The sequence below is a fragment of the Phocoena phocoena genome, chromosome 13 (assembly GCF_963924675.1).
Source record: "Phocoena phocoena chromosome 13, mPhoPho1.1, whole genome shotgun sequence".
NCBI classification, from domain to species: Eukaryota; Metazoa; Chordata; class Mammalia; order Artiodactyla; family Phocoenidae; genus Phocoena; species Phocoena phocoena.
The window spans coordinates 83,301,589-83,326,543 of NC_089231.1; the positions used below are offsets into that span (position 1 = coordinate 83,301,589).

The following is a 24,955-nucleotide window of genomic DNA, read 5'->3' on the forward strand; positions in this document are numbered from 1 at the left end:
CTTTTTAAAGGATTAGCTCAAAGGTTCTCTTTTCAGAAGTCTTCAGATACCCTCCAATCGAATACTGAAAGCCCTGGCCCTGTGAATTTAAAGCCAGTCCTTCCTAGGTGCCTCTCCCACCACCCCAAAATAGCCCAGGTACCTTGCTCGCTTCACATGGCCACACGATCAATCTCCTAAGAGGAAACCATCCATTTTCTCCTGCTAGTAGCCAAGCTTCTCTTAAAACAGATTCTATCATTTTCTTCTTTTAACGCCCCAAAGCACATAGAACAACTCAAGTGGGCCCTCAATAACTGGATAAATAGAGAAATAGGAGTCAATTTTTTGAGAAACTAGTGATTTATAGAGCTTTTGACAGAGAGGCAGTTTAATGGTTAAGAGCATGGATATGGGGGTCAGAGTGATCTAGATTTAGGTTCACCAGGTTACTCAGCCACTGTGTGTCTTAGGCATTTCCTCTAAAAATGAAATTAATGATCCCTACCTAATATGGCGATTGTGACAATGGGGTAATAAAGCACGAAGAACCTCATCATGATTGTCTGTGGGACATGCTAGAGAGATAACTGTTAGATTATCTCTGGTGTCACAGGAGACTCTGCACAACGCGGTGCTTGAGGGGCATTGAAACAGCTACTTCTGTGATTTAGGGAACAATCAAGTCTTTAGTTGGACTGGCCTCTCAACAACCACTTTTTTTTTTGGCCGTGTCATGTGGCACGTAGGATATTAGTTCCCAGACCAGGGATCTAACCCACTGGACCGCCAGGGAAATCCCAACAACCACTTCTTAATTGCTGACAAGTCCTTTTGACCTCTCTATGCCGCTCAAGTTTCCTTAGGTTATGTACATAATGTGGTGGTAAGACATTTACCTGACAGAAACGTTGAGTGAGATAATGTACGTAAAAGCACTGTGTAAACTATTGTAGAAGATGTTTTATTATGGACTTCGACTCAGAGAAAAAAGCCAAAAGTATTAAAAATTTTATTCAATTTCTAGCACATTCTGTGAGGGGCTTGAAAATAAATTTCTCTCTTTCGTATAATTTTTCTTCCCAGTTAATTTGGTTTCTCAAGTTCCCGAAATGAAAACCGAATCTGAAATGGTTATATTTTGCTCCCTCTGCCGGCCTGTGAGGAGAATAACACTACCTAACAGGAATCATTCAAGATCATCTAAATGTTTATTTTCATGGACTTGAGTATAAAGATGTAATGGCATTCCACATAAAGACAAAAAACATAGTTTCAGCTCTATCTGATATATCTGACAATTAAACACAATTTTTTTATGTCTACTTTTTGTTTTTAACAATTATCATAGGATTCAAATCTAGAAAATTATTTTTGTACAAAGGCTAGCTGCCCTCCATTTATCTTTTTCAAAATGATTACTTTAAAAGGTCCTGCTGTTTCTATATTTAAGGCTGAAATCCACCGAAAATACCCAAACTTGTAATTTCTTTGCTGCCACTAATTTTTGCAACCACAAAATTTACTTCCAAACTTACAAGGTTGTATATACTTATTTAACTGTGAATCATTTTTTTGTATTCAAAGTCTCAGATTATGTATATGAAAGCTAATTTATTAAACCTTTGTACACAAAGATGAACATACCTGTATAGCAAGCTTATATGAAGAATGAAGTTACAAAAAGTAAAAGTGTTATTAAAACTGATGCATGTAAATCACTTACAAAAATACCCGAAATGGGATAAAGCTGCTCATCCCTGATTTTTCTCATTTGGTTCACACAGTTGAAATATGAACTTTAAATGGTTAGAATGTTTTCTTTTAAAAAGTGATATATTAAACTTACTTACAGGATAATTAGCAAAATGTAGAAAGGGAAAACAATGTACAAAAGACAGATAAAAATCATCACTCTTGACAGACACAATCCAAAAACAGTATAAACCTTAACAGACCATCTCTAAACCAGCTCCTCCCTACGTCCCACCCCCCAAGGTTTTATCAGCAAGAATAAAATATAGTAAACCAGCAAGCTCAGTCTTTCTGTTCTTTAAAAGAGGCCTGACTTCAGATCACAGTTAAGCCTTAGATAGACTTTTTTTTTTTTCGGTATGCGGGCCTCTCTCACTGTTGTGGCCTCTCCCGTTGTGGAGCACAGGCTCCGGCCGCGCAGGCTCAGTGGCCATGGCTCACAGGCCCAGCCGCTCCGCGGCATGTGGGACCTTCCCGGACCGGGGCACGAACCCGCGTCCCCTGCATCGGCAGGCGGACTCTCAACCACTGTGCCACCAGGGGAGCCCTAGATAGACTTCTTTTAACATGGGAGGGACAAACAGGAAAATAATTTTACCTGTCCACTTAGTACTAATTACCAGAATGCACAGTTATAATTAAATAGCTCTTGGTGCTATGTCAAAAGCAGTTTATTCAGAAGCCTTCTTGTTTTTTTGCTGGTTTCGGGGCGAGTTCTTTAACAAGTTTCTTATCCTGAGGTACATTCCAGTAGATTCCGCCATGTTCTCGAATTCAAATGGCGTTATTCCGGTTGCAAACTTGCTCATGTCAGGGACAGGGCTATGGATTTTAGTGGCTGTTCCAGGACTGGCGTCCGCCTGAAGGAGCTTCGGGCTGCTGCCTCCATTCTTGACCTCACAGTCTGACTCGACCCTGCCGCTGTCAAGAGCACCTTTAGAGTCTACCTGAGCCGGCTCTTCCTCTTCTTTCTGGCCAGGCAAGGCAGCCTCAGAATCTGGACTCGAGGTTTGTTCAACTTCCGACTTCTCTGTACTGGTGTCTGGTACCTCAGCCTCATCTGACATCTGCTTTTCAGATGTTTTTCCCTCTGGGACAGGGAGGTCAGGCTCATTCGGGCAAGGTGAAGAGGCAACCGAATTCCCGGTTAAAGGTGTGTCAACAGGAATATCAGAATCACTGTGTACGCTCTCGGCCTGCTCGAGGGCCGCCCAGATCCGCCTCTGCTGTTCTTCAAGTTCCTCCAGAGTCAGTGCGTCCTCGTCCATAGTCACAGATGCCGTTCTGGTCTGGGGTGAGTCACTGGGAGTGAGTGGCGGGGTGCCCTTGGGCAGCGGAGGCGTGAAGATGGGTGGAGGGGTGCTCCGGGGGAGCGGAGGAGTGCCAGGGGGCAGCGGGGGCTGAAACTGAAAAGTTTCACTGCTCGGGGACCCGTGCGGGACCTCTGCATCTGAAATGAGGACGTTGAGAAACTCTGAGTTGTCATATAGCATTTATTTGGTTTTACGAACACTTATTATTTGAACTCAGGTGAATCCAGAGGTTCACTGGCCAAAATTACTGGCTCAAGAGGGGAAAACTGGATCCTCAGATACCATGACCATCACTTAATGTCCTCAATCCACCTGAAAAGAACATCTGCAGGGGGAAAGGTCAGGATCTCTGGCGCCGGGAACTTTAACCGAGGGAAAACTTTAACACAGTAGGAAACTGGGCTGGCACTTCAGCTGCCTAGACTCCAGAGTGGGTGGAGGCAGAAGGATATGAAGTGGAGCTGGCAGGGCGGGAGGGTCCCTGGCTTATCTCCCAATTCTGTACCCTCAGTCTAGACTGCTCGCCTGAACTGTGGGTTCATACAGCCAACTGGTCACTGGTCTTCACTACCTGTAGGTCCCACAGACACAACAGATCTGACCTGTCCAAAACAGAGGATCTTTCCCTAGTCACACTCTTCCCCTATTTGCTAAGCTCGCTAATAGCACCACCGGTGGCATCTTGCTGAAGTCTCCAAAACTGAAACCTGCTCGTCATCAGACAGTCCTCCTCCTTTCCTTCTGCCCACGCCAGGTCCTTGGCTCTCTGGGGCCCACCATTTCCTGCAGCCTGTCACAGGCGCTGCGTTATTTGGGGTCACTACCGTTTGTCAGGAATATGAGTCCTTCCTGCCTCTGGACGCTTCTTCCTTATATTCATCCTCCAAACTATCAGTCTTTCTAAAACACAAATCTGGTCCTAATAACACTTCCATCTCATGAGAAACTCTTTAGGGCCTTCCCATCACCTGCAGGAAGAAGTCCGATCTCCTCTGGGCCTTAGAGGCTCTCACAACCAAGAATTTGCCTACTTCCACCATGTCATTTCTTACTGCCTGGTTTAAAAGACTCCAGCTGTCACACTGTTGTTGGACCAACGTGCCGTGATGCTTCGTGCTTCTGTATTTGCATTTCTCACTGTCTCAAACGCCCTAACCCTTCTCATGGCCCTGGTAAATCTCGGAATTCATCCCTCATGATACAGCTCGAAGTCATTCTTGGGAAGAGGCTATGACTTTATCCAGCACGGCTGCTCAGTTTTTCCTTGGTGCCACTATTACGGTTGGTAACCAGCTCTGTGATACTAACCTCTGTATGTATCACTACAGGCCACCACATTTATATTAAAATGATGTTTACACATCTGCAATCCTAGGCGACAGAGGGCCGTAACTAATGGTAGCAGCTGTGTCTTATTCATCTTCCTGGCCTCGGGGTCTAGCAGAGGAGTCTGAAACACACTATGTGTTTAAAAACTTTGGAAAAGTCAACTGCATAACACAGAATCATAAAGCCTATGCAAAACCAGCCTGAACTTTATTGTATAGGCAATAAGATCTGTGAGGAGGGTAATACACTGTCACTCAGAGTTTAAGACGTTAACTCAATCGGAAGAGCAAAGAATGGATAAAAAAGCTGAAAGGAAGGATTAAAAAAAAAAATCAGTTATAAGGGCGCCAAGAGCAATCAGGTGAGAGAAAAAAGCCTGAACGAAGAGGCAATTTCTGAGACAGTGTTTAGATTTCGGTAACTGGCTAGAAACGAAAGCCACGATTACGGGTGGATGCGGCTGCAGATGAATGGCATCTCTCAGTCTCGGGAGCTGCGACAGCACGGGTGCTGCCGGCTACAGCAGAGAGCACAGAGGAGCAGCGGGCAGGGAGAAGGGATGGCAAAGCTAGTGAACTACTTGACAACGTATGTATTTTGTGCTTTTAAGAATAAAACATAACTAAACAGTTTAACCCAAGTTTCATTTTGCACCAAATATCACAATAAACACTATTAACGTAAGAAAGCTAAATGGGAACAGGATGTTCAGGTAGTTATACTTCACAGTTCCAAGCTGAATCACTCTACCCACAGGTTTGCAATATGGAATCCATTTCACTTATAACACATGATTTGCTAATAAAATTTTCCACAGGAAAATGGCAATTACACTGACTCACTGTTTCTTCTTCTTGGGAATGAGCTGCCGACAAAAGTCACTCGAATTACTATGGCTTACAGAGTTCTGCCCCTGCAGGGCAGGAAGAAGCTGGGGACAGGGGGATTTGCGGTGGTTCTGGGGTGGGAAGGGCCTGCCTTTAGGACCATTTATCAGGGTGCCCATAGGCCAACCCAGTTCAGTTAGCAGACGCTCTCGGCCCTTTCATGAAGCAGCCCTGTAGCTGGCCTTGATAGTTTGATCTGTTACTACTCACTGAATGATCACTTAAGTTGTTCAGAACAAGGGTAGGGAAGGGGGTTGCTATTCACCCCCTCAAAGACGCTGACATTCATTGTGCTGAGAGGGAACATGGCAAACAACAGGTTTTAACAAACAGAAGGATGGACTGGGGGTGGGAAGACACGTGGAGGTCAAGACACGTGGCTCGAGGCCTTGAGCTTTACACGTGGTCAGTGTTCTGACACTGGCACTGGCCCATCTTTTAAGGCTGCGGCTTGGGCAAGAAAGCTCTTGTCACGGGGTTCTTTGTCCCCAGCAGGTGAGTGCGTGTTATGGTGGCTTCTTTTAGAGGTGCTGCTCTTTCTAAAAAGGCAGAGGCTTACCTAAGCTTCTGCACAGAGGCAGGCGCTTGTAAACAAAACCAGTTGCCTCTGCTGATGGCTGCGACCAGAGGAGCCTTTAGCAGGTGGTCTGGGACCTTGAACTACACTTACCAAATGTGTGCGGGCAGGCAGAAGCCTCAGCGGATGGCAGCAGAGGCTCGGAAGCAGGCACAACTGACGAAATAATTCACTTGCAGACTGCAGGGTGAGGGGGATCTAGCGAACTAAGGCACAGGCTTCAGGGTAGGGGCCCAGCTTAGTCCTCAGGAAGTGTGGCCGAGGCAGAGACCAGATATATAGTGTGGAAAGAAGGCATTTCAGGCCTTTTAGGCACCTGGGGTAAATAATCTTTGTTCTGGAAAGGTTCTGTCTGTCTTACCGAGAACTAAAGAGGTTCTAATTAAACCGTTTATCCCAGGGTGAGTTAGGCAAAAGCTAGCACTAGATCTTCTGTCCCAAATTCCACTGTGGACTGAGAGCCACAGAAGGAATGTGGAGGCACTAAACTTGGATTTTTTTTTTTTTTTTTTTTTTTTTGCGGTACGCGGGCCTCTCACTGTTGCGGCCTCTCCTGTTGCGGAGCACAGGCTCCAGATGCGCAGGCTCAGCGGCCATGGCTCACGGGCACAGCCGCTCCGCGGCACGTGGGATCCTCCTGGACCGGGGCACAAACCCGTGTCCCCTGCATCGGCAGGTGGACTCCCAACCACTGCACCACCAGGGAAGCCCCTAAACTTGTATTCTTGAGTCTCACTTCATCACATGGGCTCAGGCTGGCTCTTGATTGGTTAATTATATATGAAAGAGAAAGAAAGAGACAGACAGACAAACAGAGAGAAACTTCCCTTAAGAGGAAGGTTTCCTAGGCCTCAGAAATTCCCTCACAAGAAACAGAAGCAGCAGCTCCCAGCACAGGGCTGAAAGTGCCTGCACGTAGTGTGTGGACCTAGTTACGGACTGCCACCACCTCACATTCCCAGACCTCAAGAGAAAGCAACTACATCCCAAATGGTTCAAAATACCAAGCTCGGTGTCTTTTCCTCAGAGGTACTCTAAGTGCCTAAAACCAAAATTATCTTCTTATGGGGAAGTTTCTTCCAACCTAAGTTCCCAGGTGGTGGAGTCAGATGACTGGCACTAAGAGAGAGAGAGAAACCAAGGTCTTTGCCCTTACTCAGAAATCTTGGCTGTGGCCTTTGATAACACTGGGAAGTGCTGGGCTCTGGGAATGTAATTGTCTGGGACAACTGCTTTTGGGTTTTGGGGAATTGCTTGCTTTCAAAATTTCATAGGTATGTGGCAAAGGCTGTAATTCTGTTTCCTATGAACTCTTTGGCCTTGTTAAACGTGAGACTAGATATTGAAGTAAGGCTGTAGGTGCTAAACGTCCAGGTTGTGAACTTTACTCAGGTATCAAGACTCCTGTGGTAAGAACAAGCAGAATAAAAAATTGGGGAAAATGGTTTGGAGGCTTTAATTTTGGACTTTGAAGTTGCTAGTGCAAAATAATTCAATTTGGGGATTTAAGGTGATTTAATCTGCAACCTTTAAATTCTCCCTGGGTGCGGCTTCCCGGCAGTCCAGTGGTTAGGACTCCATGCTTCCACTGCAGGGGGCACACGTTCAACATCTGGTCGGGGAACTAAGATCCCGCGTGCCGTGTGGCATGGCCAAAAAAATAAAGTAAAATAAAATCTCCCCGGGAATCTGAAAATGGGTACTCGGGGTGGGGAGGTCTCCATTCAAATTTGAGGCAATTTACATTGCTGGCCTCTTATTACTAGAGCATCCGTGTGCATTTTACCCTAATGTTGCCATTTCATTTCACTTCCAGAACATCCGACACGCTACATGGGACCAGAGTAGAGGGGCGTGGTTTGTGACGGGAAACAGAACAAGGGTTGAGTTTTCATCTTAGGTTCAGAGTGGACTTGGAGTTTATCCAATTAACACAAAACTCTGATCCATTCCAGAGCCTTCTGGGGGCAAAATCTAAACTACTCATCAGTAGTCCCAAGGGGAAGCCCAAAGGAGTGGTGGTTGGTAGTGGGGTAAGCGGGGACTCAGAAAGGTGGAAGCATGACTGTCCTGATAAGTACTGCTCTGCTGAAAAGGACCGTCACAACCCTGCTTGACCGCAGGTCCCACGGTAAAGCCAGAGGGTTCAGAGAACAAAAGGCTGGGGGAGTATCAGAGGGCAAGGCCTTTGTTCCCTCCTGGGTTTCTGAGAGGACGGACTTTCCCCCTGGTCTCTCTTTCCTGGAGGGAGGAGGGACTTAGTGGATTTATACACTAGGGAAGAGTAACTGAGAAAGCTTGACTTAGCTCTGCCCTTCTTCATCTCGGGAGCTGCCAAAGGGGAGCATGTTCCACTGCTTGTCTCAAAGCACTGCCCACCAGAGGGGCCGGTCCAGGTCCAGAACCACTGGGACTGGGTGGGTAGGTCTGTCTAGCTCAGGTACCCAGTCGGCTGCCCAGCTGGCTCTCACACCAAGCTTTGATCAGCAAGAGTGGAGATGCTCTGATATCCGAGTATAAAAGAAAAGTTCGTGCTCATAAACAGCTTCCTCTTTCTTATGGAACTCAGGAGCGTACAAATTCACCCTACTTTCTTTTTTTTTTTTTTTTTTGTGGTACGCAGGCCTCTCACTGCTGTGGCCTCTCCCATTGCGGAGCACAGGCTCCAGACGCGCAGGCTCAGCGGCCATGGCTCACGGGCCCAGCCGCTCCGCGGCATGTGGGATCTTCCCAGACCGGGGCACGAACCCGTGTCCCCTGCATCGGCAGGTGGACTCTCAACCACTGCACCACCAGGGAAGCCCCCTACTTTCTAAAGAAATCAAAACCACGGGATGAAACCTACCCGAGTCAAGCTCCATGTCGGCGGGCGAGGCTGCCAAGCTGCCTTCCTTCTTCTGCTTCTTTGGGCTACTAGGCCTGGGCAGAGACGAAGACCTCTTGCTGTTGGACCTGACGCTCGGCTAACGGAGAACCAAACTGAACACAAGTCAGGCGGGTCCACAAAGAATTGAACCCCAACCCTTCACTTAAATATGATGTAGAAAACCAATCTGGAGCTAAGTCCAGGTAACTGGAGAAGGCAGTTACCTTTCTCCTTTGGATTCATCAGAAAACACAGAGTGCTTTCTATCCAAAGCGAGAAAAGGCAATAAGATGCCTAATGAGTTACAAAATTCCTCAGATAGACGTGATACATTTTTATAAACCACACTCTGAAAATCTATTTACCGCTTGGAAGTTAGAAGTTAGGTAATTGGCAAACACGTCTTTCTGCTGACATGCCTGCATTGGTATGGAACCAAACATCCTCCATTCCTAATGATGAAAAGAGAAGAGAAAAATAAGTACGTATTTGGAAAACGTCATGCTTTGAATAGTCTGCTGACAGGAGGTAAAGTGGAGGTCTCAAATTACATTTCTGCTTCATATGTGACTTTTCCTTTTTGGGGAAATTAATGAAAATAATGGAGCATTGAAGGGGAAAAAAAAACCAACTCTGCCTGCAAAATGATCAGGACTGAACACTAAAAGACTACTTGACAAAATCGCTTGGCCCAAAAAGGTTCTACCTACTACAAGAAGAAGTTACAGGCATTAATGACGCAGACTCTCATTCGGCCTGGCTGGCTCCCGCCCCACTCCTGACGCACCAGCGCTGTTCACAGGACTGTTAACTGTTCCCTTCTCCTAACTCGCTCACTCATGCTGATTTTTCTGTCTTCTGTTCTTTCCCTTTCCAAACTGAGCAATAATCTTGAAGGTTCAACATCACTTGTTTCTCTCTTATGGCCAGTAACACATTCAACAGTGGTTCTCAATAGAAATCACTTTGGGCTCTTGTGAAACCTATAGATTCCAGGGACTAAGTTAAGTCTAAGGGGGGGCAGGGGCGGTGCTCAAGAATGTACATTTCTAATGCACACCCCAAGGAGATTCTGATGTGGGCTGGTACTTGGACCCACTTCCAGAGGGACTGATGGTCTGTACATGCAACTCAGCCCTTGATTAATTACACACGTCTTCGTATCTGTTCACTAGACTGTAAGTTCAGACCTTTGGCTGTTTCTCTGAAGCTCAGTCCCTAAGAACACCTAGAATGCATTTTTATTAAAATACCACCACCACCATCACCACTACTGTAGTTAGGTGTTAAAGCCTGAAACGTAAGATGAAAGTTGGAAAAGATTAAGTGTAGCAAACCTTTCTTGTATAGGAGAAATTTTACTTTGGGGAGGGGGTGAAGAGGGAAGAGTAGGAAAAAGTTATAGTAATACTTAGATTTATTAAAGGCAGAAATTTACTTCCCAATTAATTCTGTAAAACTTATAGCACTGCTTCAAACCATCCCATATTTAAAAAAAATAATCTTTTAATTTTAGAATAGTTTTAGATTTATAGAATCTCACCATTCTATTTTAGCTCCTTTTCTTAGGGCATAAAATTGGAAAAAACTGTGGGCTTTTTTTCTGATGAATTCAAGATTTCACTTAATATTCTAATCAACATAAAGGAAATTAAAAAATTAAACACAAAAGCAACACATTTACTTCTTTATGGAACAGTAACTGCTACATAAGCTAACATTTTGAACAATCTACATAAATAATGTCACATCCCAGAAGAATAAAAAACCAACACACTTACATCTGGAATTCCTCTGGGAGTAGATATATTAAAACCTGGATAGTTTACCAACTTCGAGAGATCGTAAGTGACACTTTTATTTTGTTGTACTTCTCCAGCTTCTGTTTCTCCATCAGCACCATCTATTACAGACCATCAAAACGCTTAATATTGCTAGATGCCCACATAAATCCCTCTCCAGACCAAAAGCAGACCTGGAAAGTGCTTAGATCCATGACCACAGAATTATTCCGAGAATAGCTTTAATTATAATTTGTCTGAACCATTAGATTAGAATTTTTAAACAACATGGACATATTATTTTGATAAAAATAAACATTTAAAATCTTGGAAACTTTAGTTCTTCCATGAGTTATTTGAAAAGTCTGTTTTGCACTGGTCTTTGATTTGCCTAACCCTCTATTCCAATTCTTTATTTAATAAACATTTATATAATGGTCACTGTGTATGAGCTAGTGTTTCCTTTTCAGATAGTGCTTGAAACAGTTTACAAGTATTCATTCGCTTAATCTTCATAACAACACTAAGAGGTACATACTATTAAAACCACTTTACAGATGAGAATAGTTTTTGAAGGATACTTAGGAACCACTTCATTATTTTGAAAAGTACTAAATAAATCGAACATTTTATTTTGCCTTGTCTATATATCTAAGGAAAACAAACAGTTGACGAGAAGTTTGTCTTTATATAAGTTTTCAGGATAAGAAACCAAGTAATGAAAGAATAAGAATATAACCAGTGTGTCACCCGTCATTAACAGATAGATATAGGCAATGTTCACCAATGACTGATTCCACTACAATTCACAGGAAACAGAGGGACAGAGAAACATGCTAAAATAACACCATGGGGATGCACCAGCAAAACCTTGAAAACTCAAAAGGACAAAATACAGAGTTTTGTTAAAAACAAGAAAGGGAACTTACAGATTAAAAGAGATTTAAGAGGCTCTCAATGATCTACAATCTTTTGTCCAAAGAATCTCTATTCAAACAAATAAAGAGAGAAAGAGAAAGAGAGAGAGAGAGAGAAAAAAAACAGAAATGCAAGCACCTACAGAGCGGCAGGGGCAATGATAATTTGAATGTCAGCATGACTTGGGGATATATTAAAAGGCTGTGCTGGGGCTTCCCTGGTGGCACAGTGGTTAAGAATCCACCTGCCAGTGCAGGGGACAAGGGTTTGAGCCCTGGTCTGGGAAGATCCCACATGCTGCAGAGCAACTAAGCCCGTGCACCACAACTACTGAGCCTGTGCTCTAGAGCCCGCGAGCCACAACTGCTGAGACTGCGAGCCACAACTACTGAAGCCTGCGTGCCTAGAGCCTGTGCTCCGCAACAAGAGAAGCCATCGCAATGAGAAGCCCGCGCACTGCAACAAAGAGTAGCCCCTGCTCGCCACAACTAGAGAAAGCCCGCACACAGCAACAAAGACCCAACGCAGCCAAAAATAAAATTTAAATAAAATTAAAAAAAAAAAAGGCTGTGCTAAATATTCTTTGGTACCACTTGAGGTGGGGGGGTTGGTAAATTTTTTATTTAGCTTTTATTTAATTAATTTATTTATTTATTTTGGCTGTGCTGTGCGGCATGTGGGATCTTAGTTCCCTGACCAGGGATCGAATCTGCACCCACTGCAGTGGAAGTGCAGAGTCTTAACCACTGGACTGCCGGGGAAGTCTCTAAATTTTTTATTTTTATTTTTAATTACCTAAGTAATATCTAGAAACACTCTCATTTTAAAAAAATGTACAGCATTAGAGATAATACTAAAATCTTAAGCCCAATCCTGTTTTCGTTCTCAGGGATAACCACTGTTGAGTTTGCTGTATATTGGTTAGGACTTTAAAAATTTTTATATAAAAAGTTATTTACTATCCACCAGATGCCAGGCACTGTGCTACATGATAAATAAATAGATACAAATTGTGACAGGGCATGAAGAAAACAAACAGGGTGAAGTGATAAAGACTGGCAGAACAGGTGGGTAAACATGGGAGAGACACATCTATTTATTTATTTATTTATTTATTTTTGCGGTACGCGGGCCTCTCACTGTTGTGGCCTCTCCCGTTGCGGAGCACAGGTTCCGGCCGCGCAGGCTCAGCGGCCATGGCTCATGGGCCCAGCCGCTCCACGGCATGTGGGATCTTCCCGGACCGGGGCACGAACCCGCGTCCCCTGCATCGGCAGGCGGACTCTCAACCACTGCGCCACCAGGGAAGCCCGGGAGAGATACCTTTAAATAAAGTGGTCAGGGAAGGCCTCTATGAGTCCAAACCCTGAAACCTAGGTGGTTCTTGGTTAAGATCTTTCAAAAATATCTTTTACAAACATAACTCCTCATAGAAAATATAGAGCATTGTTTCATCCGTGTGGGTTTTTTTTTTTAATTTAAGATCAATGGTATCATAATATTAAGTCATCCAGAAACTTGCCTTTTAAACTCAGTATTGCATAGGGATTTTGCCACATTAGCTCCATGGATTTACTCCATTTTTAAAAATACTGCAGGGATTCCACCCCCCAGATCTACCACGGTTTACTTAGCCATTCTCCTTTAGGGCCTTAATGTTGTTTTTAATTTTTCACTATCATAGTCAATGTTAAAAAGTATCTTTATATACATACATTTCCTTGTGTGCATGTGTGAATATTTTTCTAGAGGAGGTACCTAAGAGAAGTTCTAGATCATAGGAGGGTTTATTTATTCTAATTTTTATAGGTCTCCTGGCAGAGATGGATATATTTCTGTTACCATTACTGAGAAAGGCAAGAGCTTATGAGGTCTAGCTGGAGAACCAATACCTTGCTAGGTAGTCACTGGGCAAGTCCAGATAACCATCTGGTAACTCTCACTGAAGTTTTAGCTCCTTCCTTGTAAAACAAGGGAAACACCATCAAGATATTTTTTAGTTAACTCAGCACACACTAAATAAGCCAGCCATTCCCACCCTATTTTACTGTGATTCTTTAATTAAAAAAGAAAAAGATAGAACACTTAAGCTGACTTATCTAACTGAACATACTATACCTTTTCCATCATAGAGTGCAAGCCCTGAGGTCTCTAGTTCGGCCTCTTTGAGCCAGCCTGGTGGGTATCCTAGCTGGCGCATTCGATATATAAAAGGTGGAAGACTCTTGTCCGTCACACCCAGCGCATCCTGAAGTTCCTCACTGAGTAAAAATAAAAGAGGAAGAAAAATACTGTATTCTTGTTTGGATGAAAATACATACTGGTCTGATATTTTAAAACTCTTCTGTGTCTTATATTACACGCCTGTGGCACAGTGCCTATCAAACACATAGTTAAAATTCCAATAAATCTTTTTGGATTGATTGATGTACATTATATAGAGCCTTGCTAGAGAACACTTATATCTTGATTATTACCCTGAAGATCCACAGAACGTTCCAAATAATAGGGAAGCAGAAATGACATTCTATGGTAAAATGACAGAGGTACCTAATAACTCCTGGCTTGAATCTTCCAAATCTTTCTTCTACTTCTTCTGCATGGTATCGCTGCTGAAAATTCTGACTGCTTGTCTCACCACAGGCATCCATATACTCTTTTCTCTTCTCACTTATTCGAGCAGCATTCCGAGGCTAAATTGTAATGTGTTTGGAAAGAATGGTATCGAGCAGTTTAGAAATATTTCAGAAATTAAATAAATATAAGCACTTTTTCTAGGTCAAGCACACAGATTATTTCAGTTTTAATGCATAAGGGACAGGTATAAAAGAGAGTGGATACTTTAGGAAAATAAGCAAAGAAGAGAAGCAGCCCCTTAATTTCATATTACCTTGGTACTATCATAACATAAAAGAAAGTTTTGAAAATAAGTTGTCTAAAAATGAACCCTCATAATGTTTTATTCATCTCAAATACAGAGTACTGTAATAAATTATTATTTTTTTAAAAATCTATTATCTTTAAAACTTACATATAAATTTGGAAAGATTTCAAAATCAAGGACTATGGGAAAGACAGGAAGTTTCTTCACATCACACAATGCCACAGATGTATTGAAAACATTAGAAAGCTCTGGTTCAAAGATTTTTTTTTATATGAGAAAAATTTACCATTGGGCAATCTTTCATTTGATGCTCTTCAGAACCACAATTGAAACAGTGAGGCTTTGGCCTATTTGGTCAAAAAACAAAGATTTTCATAATGTAAATAGAAATATAAAAGCAAATCAACAAAATTCTGTATGACAGCAACGTGTATCAGAGACAAGAAAGCATGTAGATCGCCAATTATTATCTGCAAAAATGAGTACACTTTCACTTCTTGTGCTTAGTGATTTAAACAAACAGTACTTTTGACCAAGTCTTTTAACCAAGAACCCTTGTGTTCCCGACTGATCTGTTACCTCTGAGTTTTGTCAGTGGCTAATAATAGAAGAACCAAGGCAAACAGATTATCATATTTTCCTTTAGGTAACTTGGAAAGGGGTAGATGGTTATAAGACAGCAATCAAACTGACAGCAGTAATTATACCTTTCCACCCACCCAGGCACATCAGGAGTGAACCAATGAATTCCAATATAACTGACTTAAACATTTAACATGTCTATATATTGAAATTCTAGTTTAATCTGTTTGTTTATCGTAATCTAGCAATAAAGAATATTAACTTTTCAAGCTAAAAGAGTTCATGGTTTTGGTTAAAAAAGAAGAAGAAAACAAAAGCAACTCCCCACACAAACCTTTTTGCCTTTACTTGTATTTCTTGCCCTTCTAGAGAAACAATGTGGCTGAAGACTTGCTGGTACCTTTAGTGAGTTTTATTAAGGAATAGTTATCATAGTCTGCAAAATTTGGTTTTTTTTTTTTTTTAAAGGTGAACTTAATGGCAAGATGCATAAAGATCTTCATTCACTATGTAGGATACTTGGGTATTTCCCATCCTTCCGTAAGCTGAGGGTTTTCATTTAGTAGCGGTTGCCCCAATTTATCAAGGCAAAAATTAGTAAAATACAGGACACTTCCTACAACCTGCAGAAAACAAGTCAAAAAATATTGCTATTTAAGCAGAAAAAAAAAGACATTAAATAATGTAAGACTATGATTAATTGTTTTAACAATTTATTTCTGGATGAAATTGTTAGAAATAATAATCAACTCCCTAGTTAAAGGAGCCACATTCTGATGCATAAATAAGATCTCCATCACTGAATTCCCCTCTGTTGCCTAGATCACTGAATTTTTCCTGTTGGATCACTACCATCAGTTGCACTTTCTCCAGACTTAAAAAACAAAAACTTTTCAACAACTCTTATATTCCCTCCAATTTCCCATTTCTTTGCTTCCTTTTGCAGCAAGATCCTCAGACAGTTGTCTATATAGTCATTGTTTCCACTTCCTTTCCTCCCAATCACTCTTTTCCTTTCCTTCCAACTTTTGGGAACAATTTCCTACAGAAAAGTTGAAAAAAATGGTACAAGGAACACCCATGTACCCTCCATCTAGATTCAACAATTGTTAACTGACATTTTTGTGTGCACATCTCTACACACACACACACACACACACACACACACTTTTTACTGAGCCATTTTTAAAAAGTAAGTCAACACCACTATCATCTTAGTCTAAGTCACTATTTTCTCCAGCTCGAGATTAATACAATAACTTCCTTCCCAGGTTCTAGCTTCCACACATAACCAGCTACAGACTCTATTCATGACACTGCACCACTAAATACTTCAGTATGAGCCTTCTAAGAATAAGAACATTCTACAAATCACAATACCACTGTCATGCTTAAGAAAATTACTAACACCTTAAAATCATCTATATCCAATCTATTTTCAGTTTTCCACAATTTTAAAGACATGAGGGTGCTGGGATGATGAAGAGCCCACAGATCTTACTGAAAAGATTTACAAGGTATGTACACATCTCTACAAATGTGATAAAGGCTGATATTTGCAAAGGTATCGTTTTAGATCACCCTATAAATGTCAAGTGGAAGAACTAGGACCAGGGATTGGATTGAGTCCAAGAAGCACATATCAGCTCCACTTTTAGAGAGTGGAAATTTCTATCACAGGTGTGAAGAATGAAGTGGTTTGTCTCATTTTTTAAAAAAGTGAATTCCAAGTTACTGGAAAGACTCAAAAAAAGAGCAAAATGCTCTAAGGGCACTTTAAAGAAAGATTCCTGAATTTGAATTAGATAACTTCATTTCCCTTTTAAACTCTAAGGTTCTGGGATTTAAAGTGGCACCTGCCTGGAAATGGGGGATTTTGCACTTATTAATTTAGTCTAAATTGTGGTACATCAATGGGACACAATACTCCATGAACATGAAAACTAGTCTTCCTTTAATGGAATCCAGGATTACACCATCTTCTTTAAAAATTTTTAAGTTGCAAAATCACACCACTACACTGCACTGACACTGCTGAATTTTGCATAGGTACTGAAAGGGCTAAATGTAGGTTCATCCCTGTAAATCGTCTTCTGTTTTTCACCCACTATTGTAGTCTGTCCACATTTAACACTTCCTATCTGCCACCTGTTATATTAGCTATATATCCCTCTCAGCTTCACCCATCTCTAAGTTCCACAAGCATGCTTTCTATATCTTCATCCAAGTTCTTAAAAATGCGTAGAGGTGGGAGAGAGGGATGAATAGGTGGAATAAAGATAATTTTTAGGGCAGTGAAACTACTCTGTATGACAGTCTCATGGTAGATGCATATCATTATAAATCTGTGCGAATTCACAGAATGTACACCACCAAGAATGAACCTTAATGTAAACCATGGACTCTGGGTGATAATGATGTGTCAATGTAGTTCCATCAATTGTAACAAATGTACCACCTGGTAGGGGCTGTGGATAGTGGGGGAGGCTATGAATGTCTGGGGGCAGAGGATACATGGCAAATCTCTGTACCTTCCACTCCATTTTTCAGTGAACATAAAGCTGCTCTAAAAAAAACCCAATCTATTAAAAAAAGAAAAAGAAAGAAAGGAAAGAAGATGAACAGAGAGGATAGTCAAGAGAAAAATAAAGTCCTCCAAAGTATATATATTGTGCCCCCAGGCCACAATGAAATAGTTATTAAAAAGCAAACTGTGGTAGTTAGAGGCTGAAGCCTACACTGTTGTTTAAAACAAATTTAATGAAAGAATGTGTGATCGTCTGACGACATATGCCTATACCACTTTATCATTTAAATGTCACCCAATGGACATAGGATAGGAAACACATCTGCAGAATTCAAAACTTAAATGTCCAAACTTACACTAAAAGCTTCCTTATTGTTGACAGCACTGGATTCTTCTACTTTATGGTCCTCTTCTAGCATAACACTGGAAGGCTAACACAAAGAGAAATACATGTTACAAAAGGTAACCAATTTTTAACAACTTTCAATTTCAAGTATTAGCCATCTGAACACACTTTATTTTCTAATACATACCATTAAGGTATATAAAATTTTGAATTCATTGTTGTCATAATTAGGGTGAGTTGAGAAGTTAAGCTAGGTAGGAACGTTTATGAAAGAAATCTCCCAAGTGGGAAAGTTAAAAAGATATATAAAAGATACTATCTTCTGGAGCATTAACATACACTACAACTTTTTTAAAATTATTTTTACACTATGACCTTTGTGTTAACAAATATTAATTATGGAACTTTCAACACTTAAACTGACAAGACAGACTTTACCTTGAAATCAGATAATCAAAGATTAAAATAATATATAACTTGATATTACTGGTCAATACTGTATTACAACCCTTACAGACCTCAAGCCACTACAAAATTCTGAAGTGTTTCCTGAATCAAATATTAAATAATACTCAATATGTTTTGGGTTTTTTTTTTCAGTATGGTTTTCATTGTTAAATGTATTTTGTTCTGTGAATCTTTAAAAATTATATCTGATAGGTGAAAACTAAAGGTGATAAACAAAAAATTTAATTAATTAGAATACTCCATTCTCCAACCTCTGAGGATAAACAGCTAAAGATCCTTATTTGAGAGACCTACTTACCTTAATTTTTAATTAAAAAAAAGAGCCCAGAAATCATAATTCTGATTTTCTTAAGGTAAACTCATGCCCTAATATTCAGAGTGGAATCTCTCAGATTTCTTTGGGCATGCTGTTGATTTTTAAAACAAGTAGAAGGGAAAGAAAGGATAACATATGAACCTGTTCATTTTAGATAAAAAGAATCCATCTTTTATAAACCCCAGAGACAAGAGATTTTTTTTTCTGACCTAAAATTAATTTTCTTCCCCAAACCACGTGTCCAAGTCAGGGAATGGAAAATAAAAAGGCTTCAGTTTTGAGTGCAGCCAGGTGTGAATATGAATCCCTGAGAAAAACACCCGTGATCCAAAAGAAAACCCTGTGGCTGCGCTGGTCAGACTGTGGAGAAGGAAGCCTGGCTTGCAGGATGGGAGGTGAAGAGTCAATCTCAACAGTCATTCTGGTTTTGATTCAAGAGGATCCCTGGAGCTTAACAACTGGCAGCGAAAAGCATAACCTACTAATCTTAAAGTCTCTTAAGTTTGAAATACCTGGGGCAAAAGATTAAAGGAAGTCTTTTCCACATCATTTTTCTGCTGTTCCTCAAATCTTTTTACTAAATTTGATACAAATTCCTCTATTTCTTGATGATATTGCCTGCATAAAGAGGACAAAATGGTCAGAACCCAGACAGAGTAAAACATTGACTTGATTGAGTTTTATGCATTTTTAGAAGATGTCATGTGTAAATTTTGTTATTTTGTTTTTCAGAGTTTATCAAATCACTGACTCTTTGTAACACTCAGGAATCTATTCCTTAGGAAAAATATATACATTGCTGTCAAGTTAATAAAATGATTACAATAACCTAACACAGTGCCTAGGCTGTAACAGCTGGCAAATACTTATGCAAAGACTAAATGGATTTTATTTATAAATTTTACATACTTAATTTTTCAATATATAATACATGTAAATGGTTCAAAATTCAAAAGAACTAAAAGGGTGAGTTACATAATGAAAAGCTCCCTTCCTACCCTGTCTCTCAGCCCCTTATTTCTGCAACACAGAGATAATCAGTGCATTCAGCTATCCCACATCCTCCTCCCAGACACCCCCTCTGCACATATAAGGAAACACCTATGTAAATATTACACTGGAGAAAAAAAGACCAAATGCAACGCAAGAAAAATGGCTGAGGTCTATTTTCTCCAGCTTTCCAGGTCAAGAACCTCGTTCATCAAATATTCTTCAGTGCTCGGTTCAGGAGGGGCCAAAAGAGCCAACCTCCTATTTACAGACTTGATCCATCAGGTCCCGTTAGCTCTGACATTGTAAGATTTCTGCAGGCACAACGCCGGGTGAGCAGTGCAGACATTAAGACTGCCAAGGGCTTGAGTTAGAGGCCGATTCGGACGGTGACGGCGGCGCTGGAGCCCCACGTGCCCAGCACCGTGCTGCGCCTGTGCTCACCACAGGCTGCTCCACCCTCCCAGAGCCTCAGGTTCTGCTTCTGCTGAGCTGAAGTAGCCAATGGACCTGCCACACAGGTAACGCCCTATGTACGGTCCCTTTACCTTGCCCGGCGCCTAAGATAACAGTATGATTAAGTGACACCGAAGGGGGCAAGCAGGTGTCTGAAATGTCTATGACCATGCTCTGAGGGAGGGACAGGTCAAGGCCTCAAACCATGTCAGAACATTCTAGCAAGCACTGCAGGAATGCACTGAGTCATCCTAGACCCAAGCATGCTGGAAGGCTTGCAAAGGTCTAGTTTTGCTATTAAAAAGAAAAAAAAAATCACGTGGGTAAGCTTTGAAGATAGCCAACAGGGAAAACTTAGGTCCCTGATTGTGGCAGAGAAATGGTTAAGATTATTTATGGTGGTAGCGGTGACTTTTATTTGAGGCTATTTATTGGGCTCTTACAGGTGCTCATTTAGCTACTTAAGAGGTAGTTACTATTAGTGTCCTGTTTTCCAGTGATGAAACTGATATGCAGAGAGGGTCAGTGACCTGTCCAGGTTCACAGATATAGAACGTAGAGGAGTCCAGCTTCAAATTCAGGTTTATATGACTCTAATGTCCTCACTCTTATCATGATTCCATAAATTTTAAGTAAAAGAATAAAGATGGTATATAAAGTAAAAATGAGAACAGCATATTTATAGAAGACATTGTATCATAAATACATCAGCTCATAATATTAGGAAAGGGAAAATTACTTACTTTGAAATAACATTGTTCATAAATAGAATCTGAAATAAAGGTCCATCTAATTTAGTATTGTTCACCAATATTCCACTAAAACAGAAGTTAAAACATATTCTTAGAAGACATTAAAGTAAAACTTGCATATGTTTATATAAACACTGAATCTTTATAATTCTTAAGTACCAAAGATCATAGAATATTTTACAAATAAGATCAAGAACCACAAAGAACTCCAGTTTTACCCACTTTAACAGTTTTTAGGGGTATCTTTTACATTACATATTTTAAGAAATATTTCATAAAAAAATTAAAAACTGGGCTTCCCTGGTGGCGCAGTGGTTGAGAGTCCGCCTGCCGATGCAGGGGACACGGGTTCGTGCCCCAGTCCGGGAAGATCCCACGTGCCGCGGAGCGGCTGCACCCATGAGCCATGGCCACTGAGCCTGTGCATCCGGAGCCTGTTGCTCCGCAACGGGAGAGGCCGCAGCGGTCAGAGGCCCGTGTACCGCAAAAAAAATTAAAAACTACAGTTAATCTTTCAACTGAAAAGCTTCTTTACCCAATGGCTCTTTGTTTACAAATTGAGGGAAGGGAGGAATTGAATAAAGCAGGTTACAAGAATATATTTCTGAAAGAATCAGTGAATTTGGCTTAGAAATATATGGGAAATTGAAACACTTTATAAATAAATGGGTAGACTCTTTCTGGAGGGCAGAGCACACTGCACTAAGTAGCTCAAATCCAAAATTTTAAAGTAGAGATGTAAAAAGTATCTCATTCCTGAATTTGACTTTGAAATACTGCAAAAAACAGAACTAGACTGCAGCCTGGAAATCTGCTATATATCCCTTTGGTAACCTGGGAGCAGCTGAATCTGATTCCTCCACACCTGCCTCAAATCCCTCTACCTGTACAGCACGTGAAATAAATCAATCTGTATGTGGAATTGCCCGCATCAAGTAGAGAAATAAAATTAAATATGAAGACACCCAGAAACTTGCTTCAATTTGCACAAACTTCAGTTTTAAAAAATACATCATGTTTCTAAAAACTACATGCAATTGCATGACCCTTGACTGGAGTTCAGTTTGAGAAATCAGCAATAAAGACATTCAATTGGGGAAATCTGAATCTGGTTGAGAATGTTATTAAGGAAATCGCGCCAGTTATTAGGCGTGATCATGGTGTTGTGGTAACATGAAAGTCTTTAGAAAAAAAAATACATGCTGAAATATTTGGGGTAAAATATGTATATGGAATTAGAAGAAGGAAATATGGCAAAATACTGTTAAATCTAAGTGATGAAAATATGGGTATTAACTGTACTATTCTTTCCACTTTCTGTACGTTTGAAAATTTTCATCATATAAAGAAAAAACAGAAAACAAACAAACAAACAAAAAAAACGCCCACAATGTTTACTGGATAAAAAGAAGAGACACTTCTGATCATGAAAGTTCCAAAAATAAGGGTTAAATCAAGAGATGTAGGGTACAGTTTTATCTAAATAATTTTATTTTTTTTCTTCCTTGGTGTTCTGTAGAAAGCTTTGTCAGTCTGACAATGTGGAGGGCACCAATTAAAAAATATATATATATATATTTTTTCCTTTTTCAGGATACTAATGCTTGCTTCTTATAAATTGGCAAAGCCTATGATGCTGTAATCATTTGAATTCAGGTGATTATAACCCCCTTATAAATATTTAATGTTTAAATGAACAACTCTATTACAAAGCATATGCTTGTCTAAATATTTTTACATATATAAAAATTGTGATTTTTTTTTTAAGAATCCTAGTTACATTCAATATATTTACTACCTAACCAAAAATAAGTGTAGATCTACAAAGTGTGCTCACATAGAGGAAGGAAAGTAGGGCATAGAGAAGTTATTCTTTAGACATATTCTGAAATATGTCTAAATTCTAAATATGTTAAATGCTAAAATTTTAAAGTTTTAGTCACCAGTGTAGCCAGTTAATTCAGCCGGTACCAGGGACAAAAAATTCCATGTGAAACTGCATCAGTGTACCCCATATTCTGAAAGCCTTAACATACCATTCTGTGTAATAAATTTGTACTTTAGGAAATATTTTAATTTAGTGACTACTGAATAAATTTAATTACAAAATATCAACATTTAATCTTCTATTAAAATCAGATGCCTGAATGCAAATTTACTCACTGTACTTTTTTCAAAAGCAACTACCATCTCTTCTTCTAAAATGCTGCATCTTGCATTATTTCTATTTATGAACACATTTTAATTGTATAAATAAATCTTCAGCTAGATTAATACTGTAATCTGAATTCTAACTTACCAGAAATGTTCACTGAATAGCAACAGCTAGGTTGATAACTTGCCTGTTCTGAACATTAAATCAAAAACTTCTGAATTGTGTTTCACACATATTTTCATCCAATAAGTCAGTTTTCAAAGTTTAACACAGTTGTGAGAATTCAAATTTTACCCTCACAAGTTAAAAATAAAAGATCATTACGATGATTTCTTGAGTACAAAATGGTACAAAAAAAAAAAAAAATGGTACAAAAATCCTAAACACCCTTTTTGCAAAAAAAAAAAAACCCTGTGATTAAATATTAATGTCAGGATAAAAAATAAAGGACATTATGGTGCAAATTCAAGATCTCATACCTTGGTCGGGTCAGAATGTTCAATTTTCTTTTAAGTTCTTGATGTTATTACTTGTTAAGGAGTATAAGCCCTCATTAAATAGAAATACGAAGATCATAAAATTCAACTACTAACCTCATTTTTGGTGTCAATGTTATAAACATATGTTATAAACGTTAAAAGACAAATATTTTGAGGATGACACACTTACTGACCTCCTGTTTTGTTGCAGGGCTAGGTATCTGGATCTAAAAACTAAAATAGAGTTTTCATCCCTTCCAACATGGTATTTCTAAGGCAGGGGCACGTGGTTCAAAGAGACTAACAGACCAAACCAAAAACGTTATGCAGCGTAACAGACTGGTAAGACCTGAAGAATCTAGGATGGAATCTATGAATGTTCACTGTAAAATCCTTTCAAATTTTCTGTATTTTGAAATTTTTCATAAAAAAATGTCGAGGAAAACGGCATTATGAAAAAATGACTTCGAAAACCTTAAAAGATGATTTACCAACCACTTTCAGGGGTTTTTACACTAGAAAAACTACCTGAGCCAAAATTACTTGCATGTATATTACAAACAAAAAAATACCAAAAATTCTCTAAGAATGGAAATAAACATAGTAACACTTCTTCTAGAAAGGTTGTAAACATGTAACTAAAGGCAAACGGAAACTTATTTGCGCGTTTTCCCTAGGGGTTTGCAATGGCCCTTAACCACGGAAGCGACTTCAAAGTGGAAGAACTTTAAAATGAATCCCCGAAGTTCATCGAGCAATTAACCATTTCTCTCTGCATGCCTCGACTCCTTAACGCCCCCAACTGCACATCCTAGCACCACTAACTTTTGCCCCGCCCTAAAGACACATCTGCGCCTAGGTCTAAGCATCCGGTATCTCCTAACATATAACTACAGCTTGACTGCAACAACTTTAGCTTGGCTCCAAAAAAGGAGATCGGATGACTCCAAATAGGGGAAGAGAAGTGAAGAGTCTACAACTGAACAGTTGAAGGAGTCCGGAATAACGCTAAAAACCTGCCCCAGATTGGGGAGCGGGAGGAGTGAATAAGGTCCAGGATACGGATCCCAGAAGGGGAGATGTCTGCGCCGAGGCCTCGGGGACGGCTTATGCAACCCGAACCCGCGATTCTCAGCCTCGTGGAATTTCCGCCCGCACCCTCCCGGGGACGGCACACACCACACTCCCCAGTGACAGGGCCCAGCGAGCGGGAAGGATATTCTCGGCGCGGAGCTGCTCGATGGTTTCCTCGTACTGCCGAAGCCGCTCCCGCAGCTCTGCGTCGCCGACCCCATTCTCGTCCTCCTCGTCGCCGTCGTCGTCCTTGAAGAGGGTGTGAACTGGCTTCGGAGTCGACTCCTCTAGGTGGTCAAACGCCTCGAACAGCTCTAGGTCGCCAAAATCCACCTCCGCCGCCATTTTGGGCTATGGGAAAGATACGAGAAGAGGCGGAGCTGGCCCCCCCGGTCGAAGGCAAAGGTTGTTGGGCGGCACCGCTCTCTAGGGCTCCGGCCGCCCTAAGCCACCCAGTACGGTTTCCTCCAAACGTAGGCCGCTGAAGCTGCATAATAGGCGGGCCAGTCCTGTGAGACTAC

General features: G+C 40.7%; 1 protein-coding gene and 1 non-coding gene across 3 annotated transcripts; both read right to left on the reverse strand.

Annotated features, from left to right (window-relative positions):
- Window positions 1-1,578: 1,578 nt before the first annotated feature.
- On the reverse strand, window positions 1,579-24,795 carry ZCCHC8 (zinc finger CCHC-type containing 8). Of its 2 annotated transcripts, XM_065889704.1 has the most exons (15): window positions 24,581-24,795; window positions 23,361-23,403; window positions 20,718-20,792; window positions 19,041-19,146; window positions 17,755-17,829; window positions 15,391-15,494; window positions 15,206-15,271; window positions 14,576-14,636; window positions 13,956-14,098; window positions 13,524-13,666; window positions 10,488-10,609; window positions 9,072-9,158; window positions 8,686-8,803; window positions 2,292-3,184; window positions 1,579-2,076 (listed from the first exon to the last, which is right to left on the reverse strand). In XM_065889704.1, the coding sequence occupies exons 1-14, from the start codon at window positions 24,777-24,779 to the stop codon at window positions 2,406-2,408; spliced, it is 2,121 nt and encodes a 706-aa protein (XP_065745776.1). In that variant the 5' UTR covers window positions 24,780-24,795; the 3' UTR covers window positions 1,579-2,076; window positions 2,292-2,405. The 2 variants fall into 2 exon arrangements, with proteins under 2 accessions (XP_065745776.1, XP_065745777.1); XM_065889705.1 differs by lacking the exons at window positions 1,579-2,076; window positions 14,576-14,636; window positions 15,206-15,271; window positions 15,391-15,494 and having other exon boundaries at window positions 2,406-3,184; window positions 24,581-24,779.
- On the reverse strand, window positions 20,121-20,255 carry LOC136133382 (small nucleolar RNA SNORA9). The gene has a single exon (XR_010656525.1). It is a non-coding gene; the product is annotated as a small nucleolar RNA SNORA9 (small nucleolar RNA).
- Window positions 24,796-24,955: the final 160 nt, after the last annotated feature.

Excerpts from the sequence above, each read along its gene's own strand:
- ZCCHC8 (XM_065889704.1), bottom strand. The coding sequence starts at position 24,779 with ATGGCGGCGGAGGTGGATTTTGGCGACCTAGAGCTGTTCGAGGCGTTT. Across the intron at positions 13,667-13,955 it reads TTCAAGCCAGGAGTTATTAG|TGAGGAACTTCAGGATGCGC; the intron begins GTACCTCTGTCA and ends ATTTTTACTCAG. Across the intron at positions 9,159-10,487 it reads CTCCCAGAGGAATTCCAGAT|GAATGGAGGATGTTTGGTTC; the intron begins GTAAGTGTGTTG and ends TTTCATCATTAG.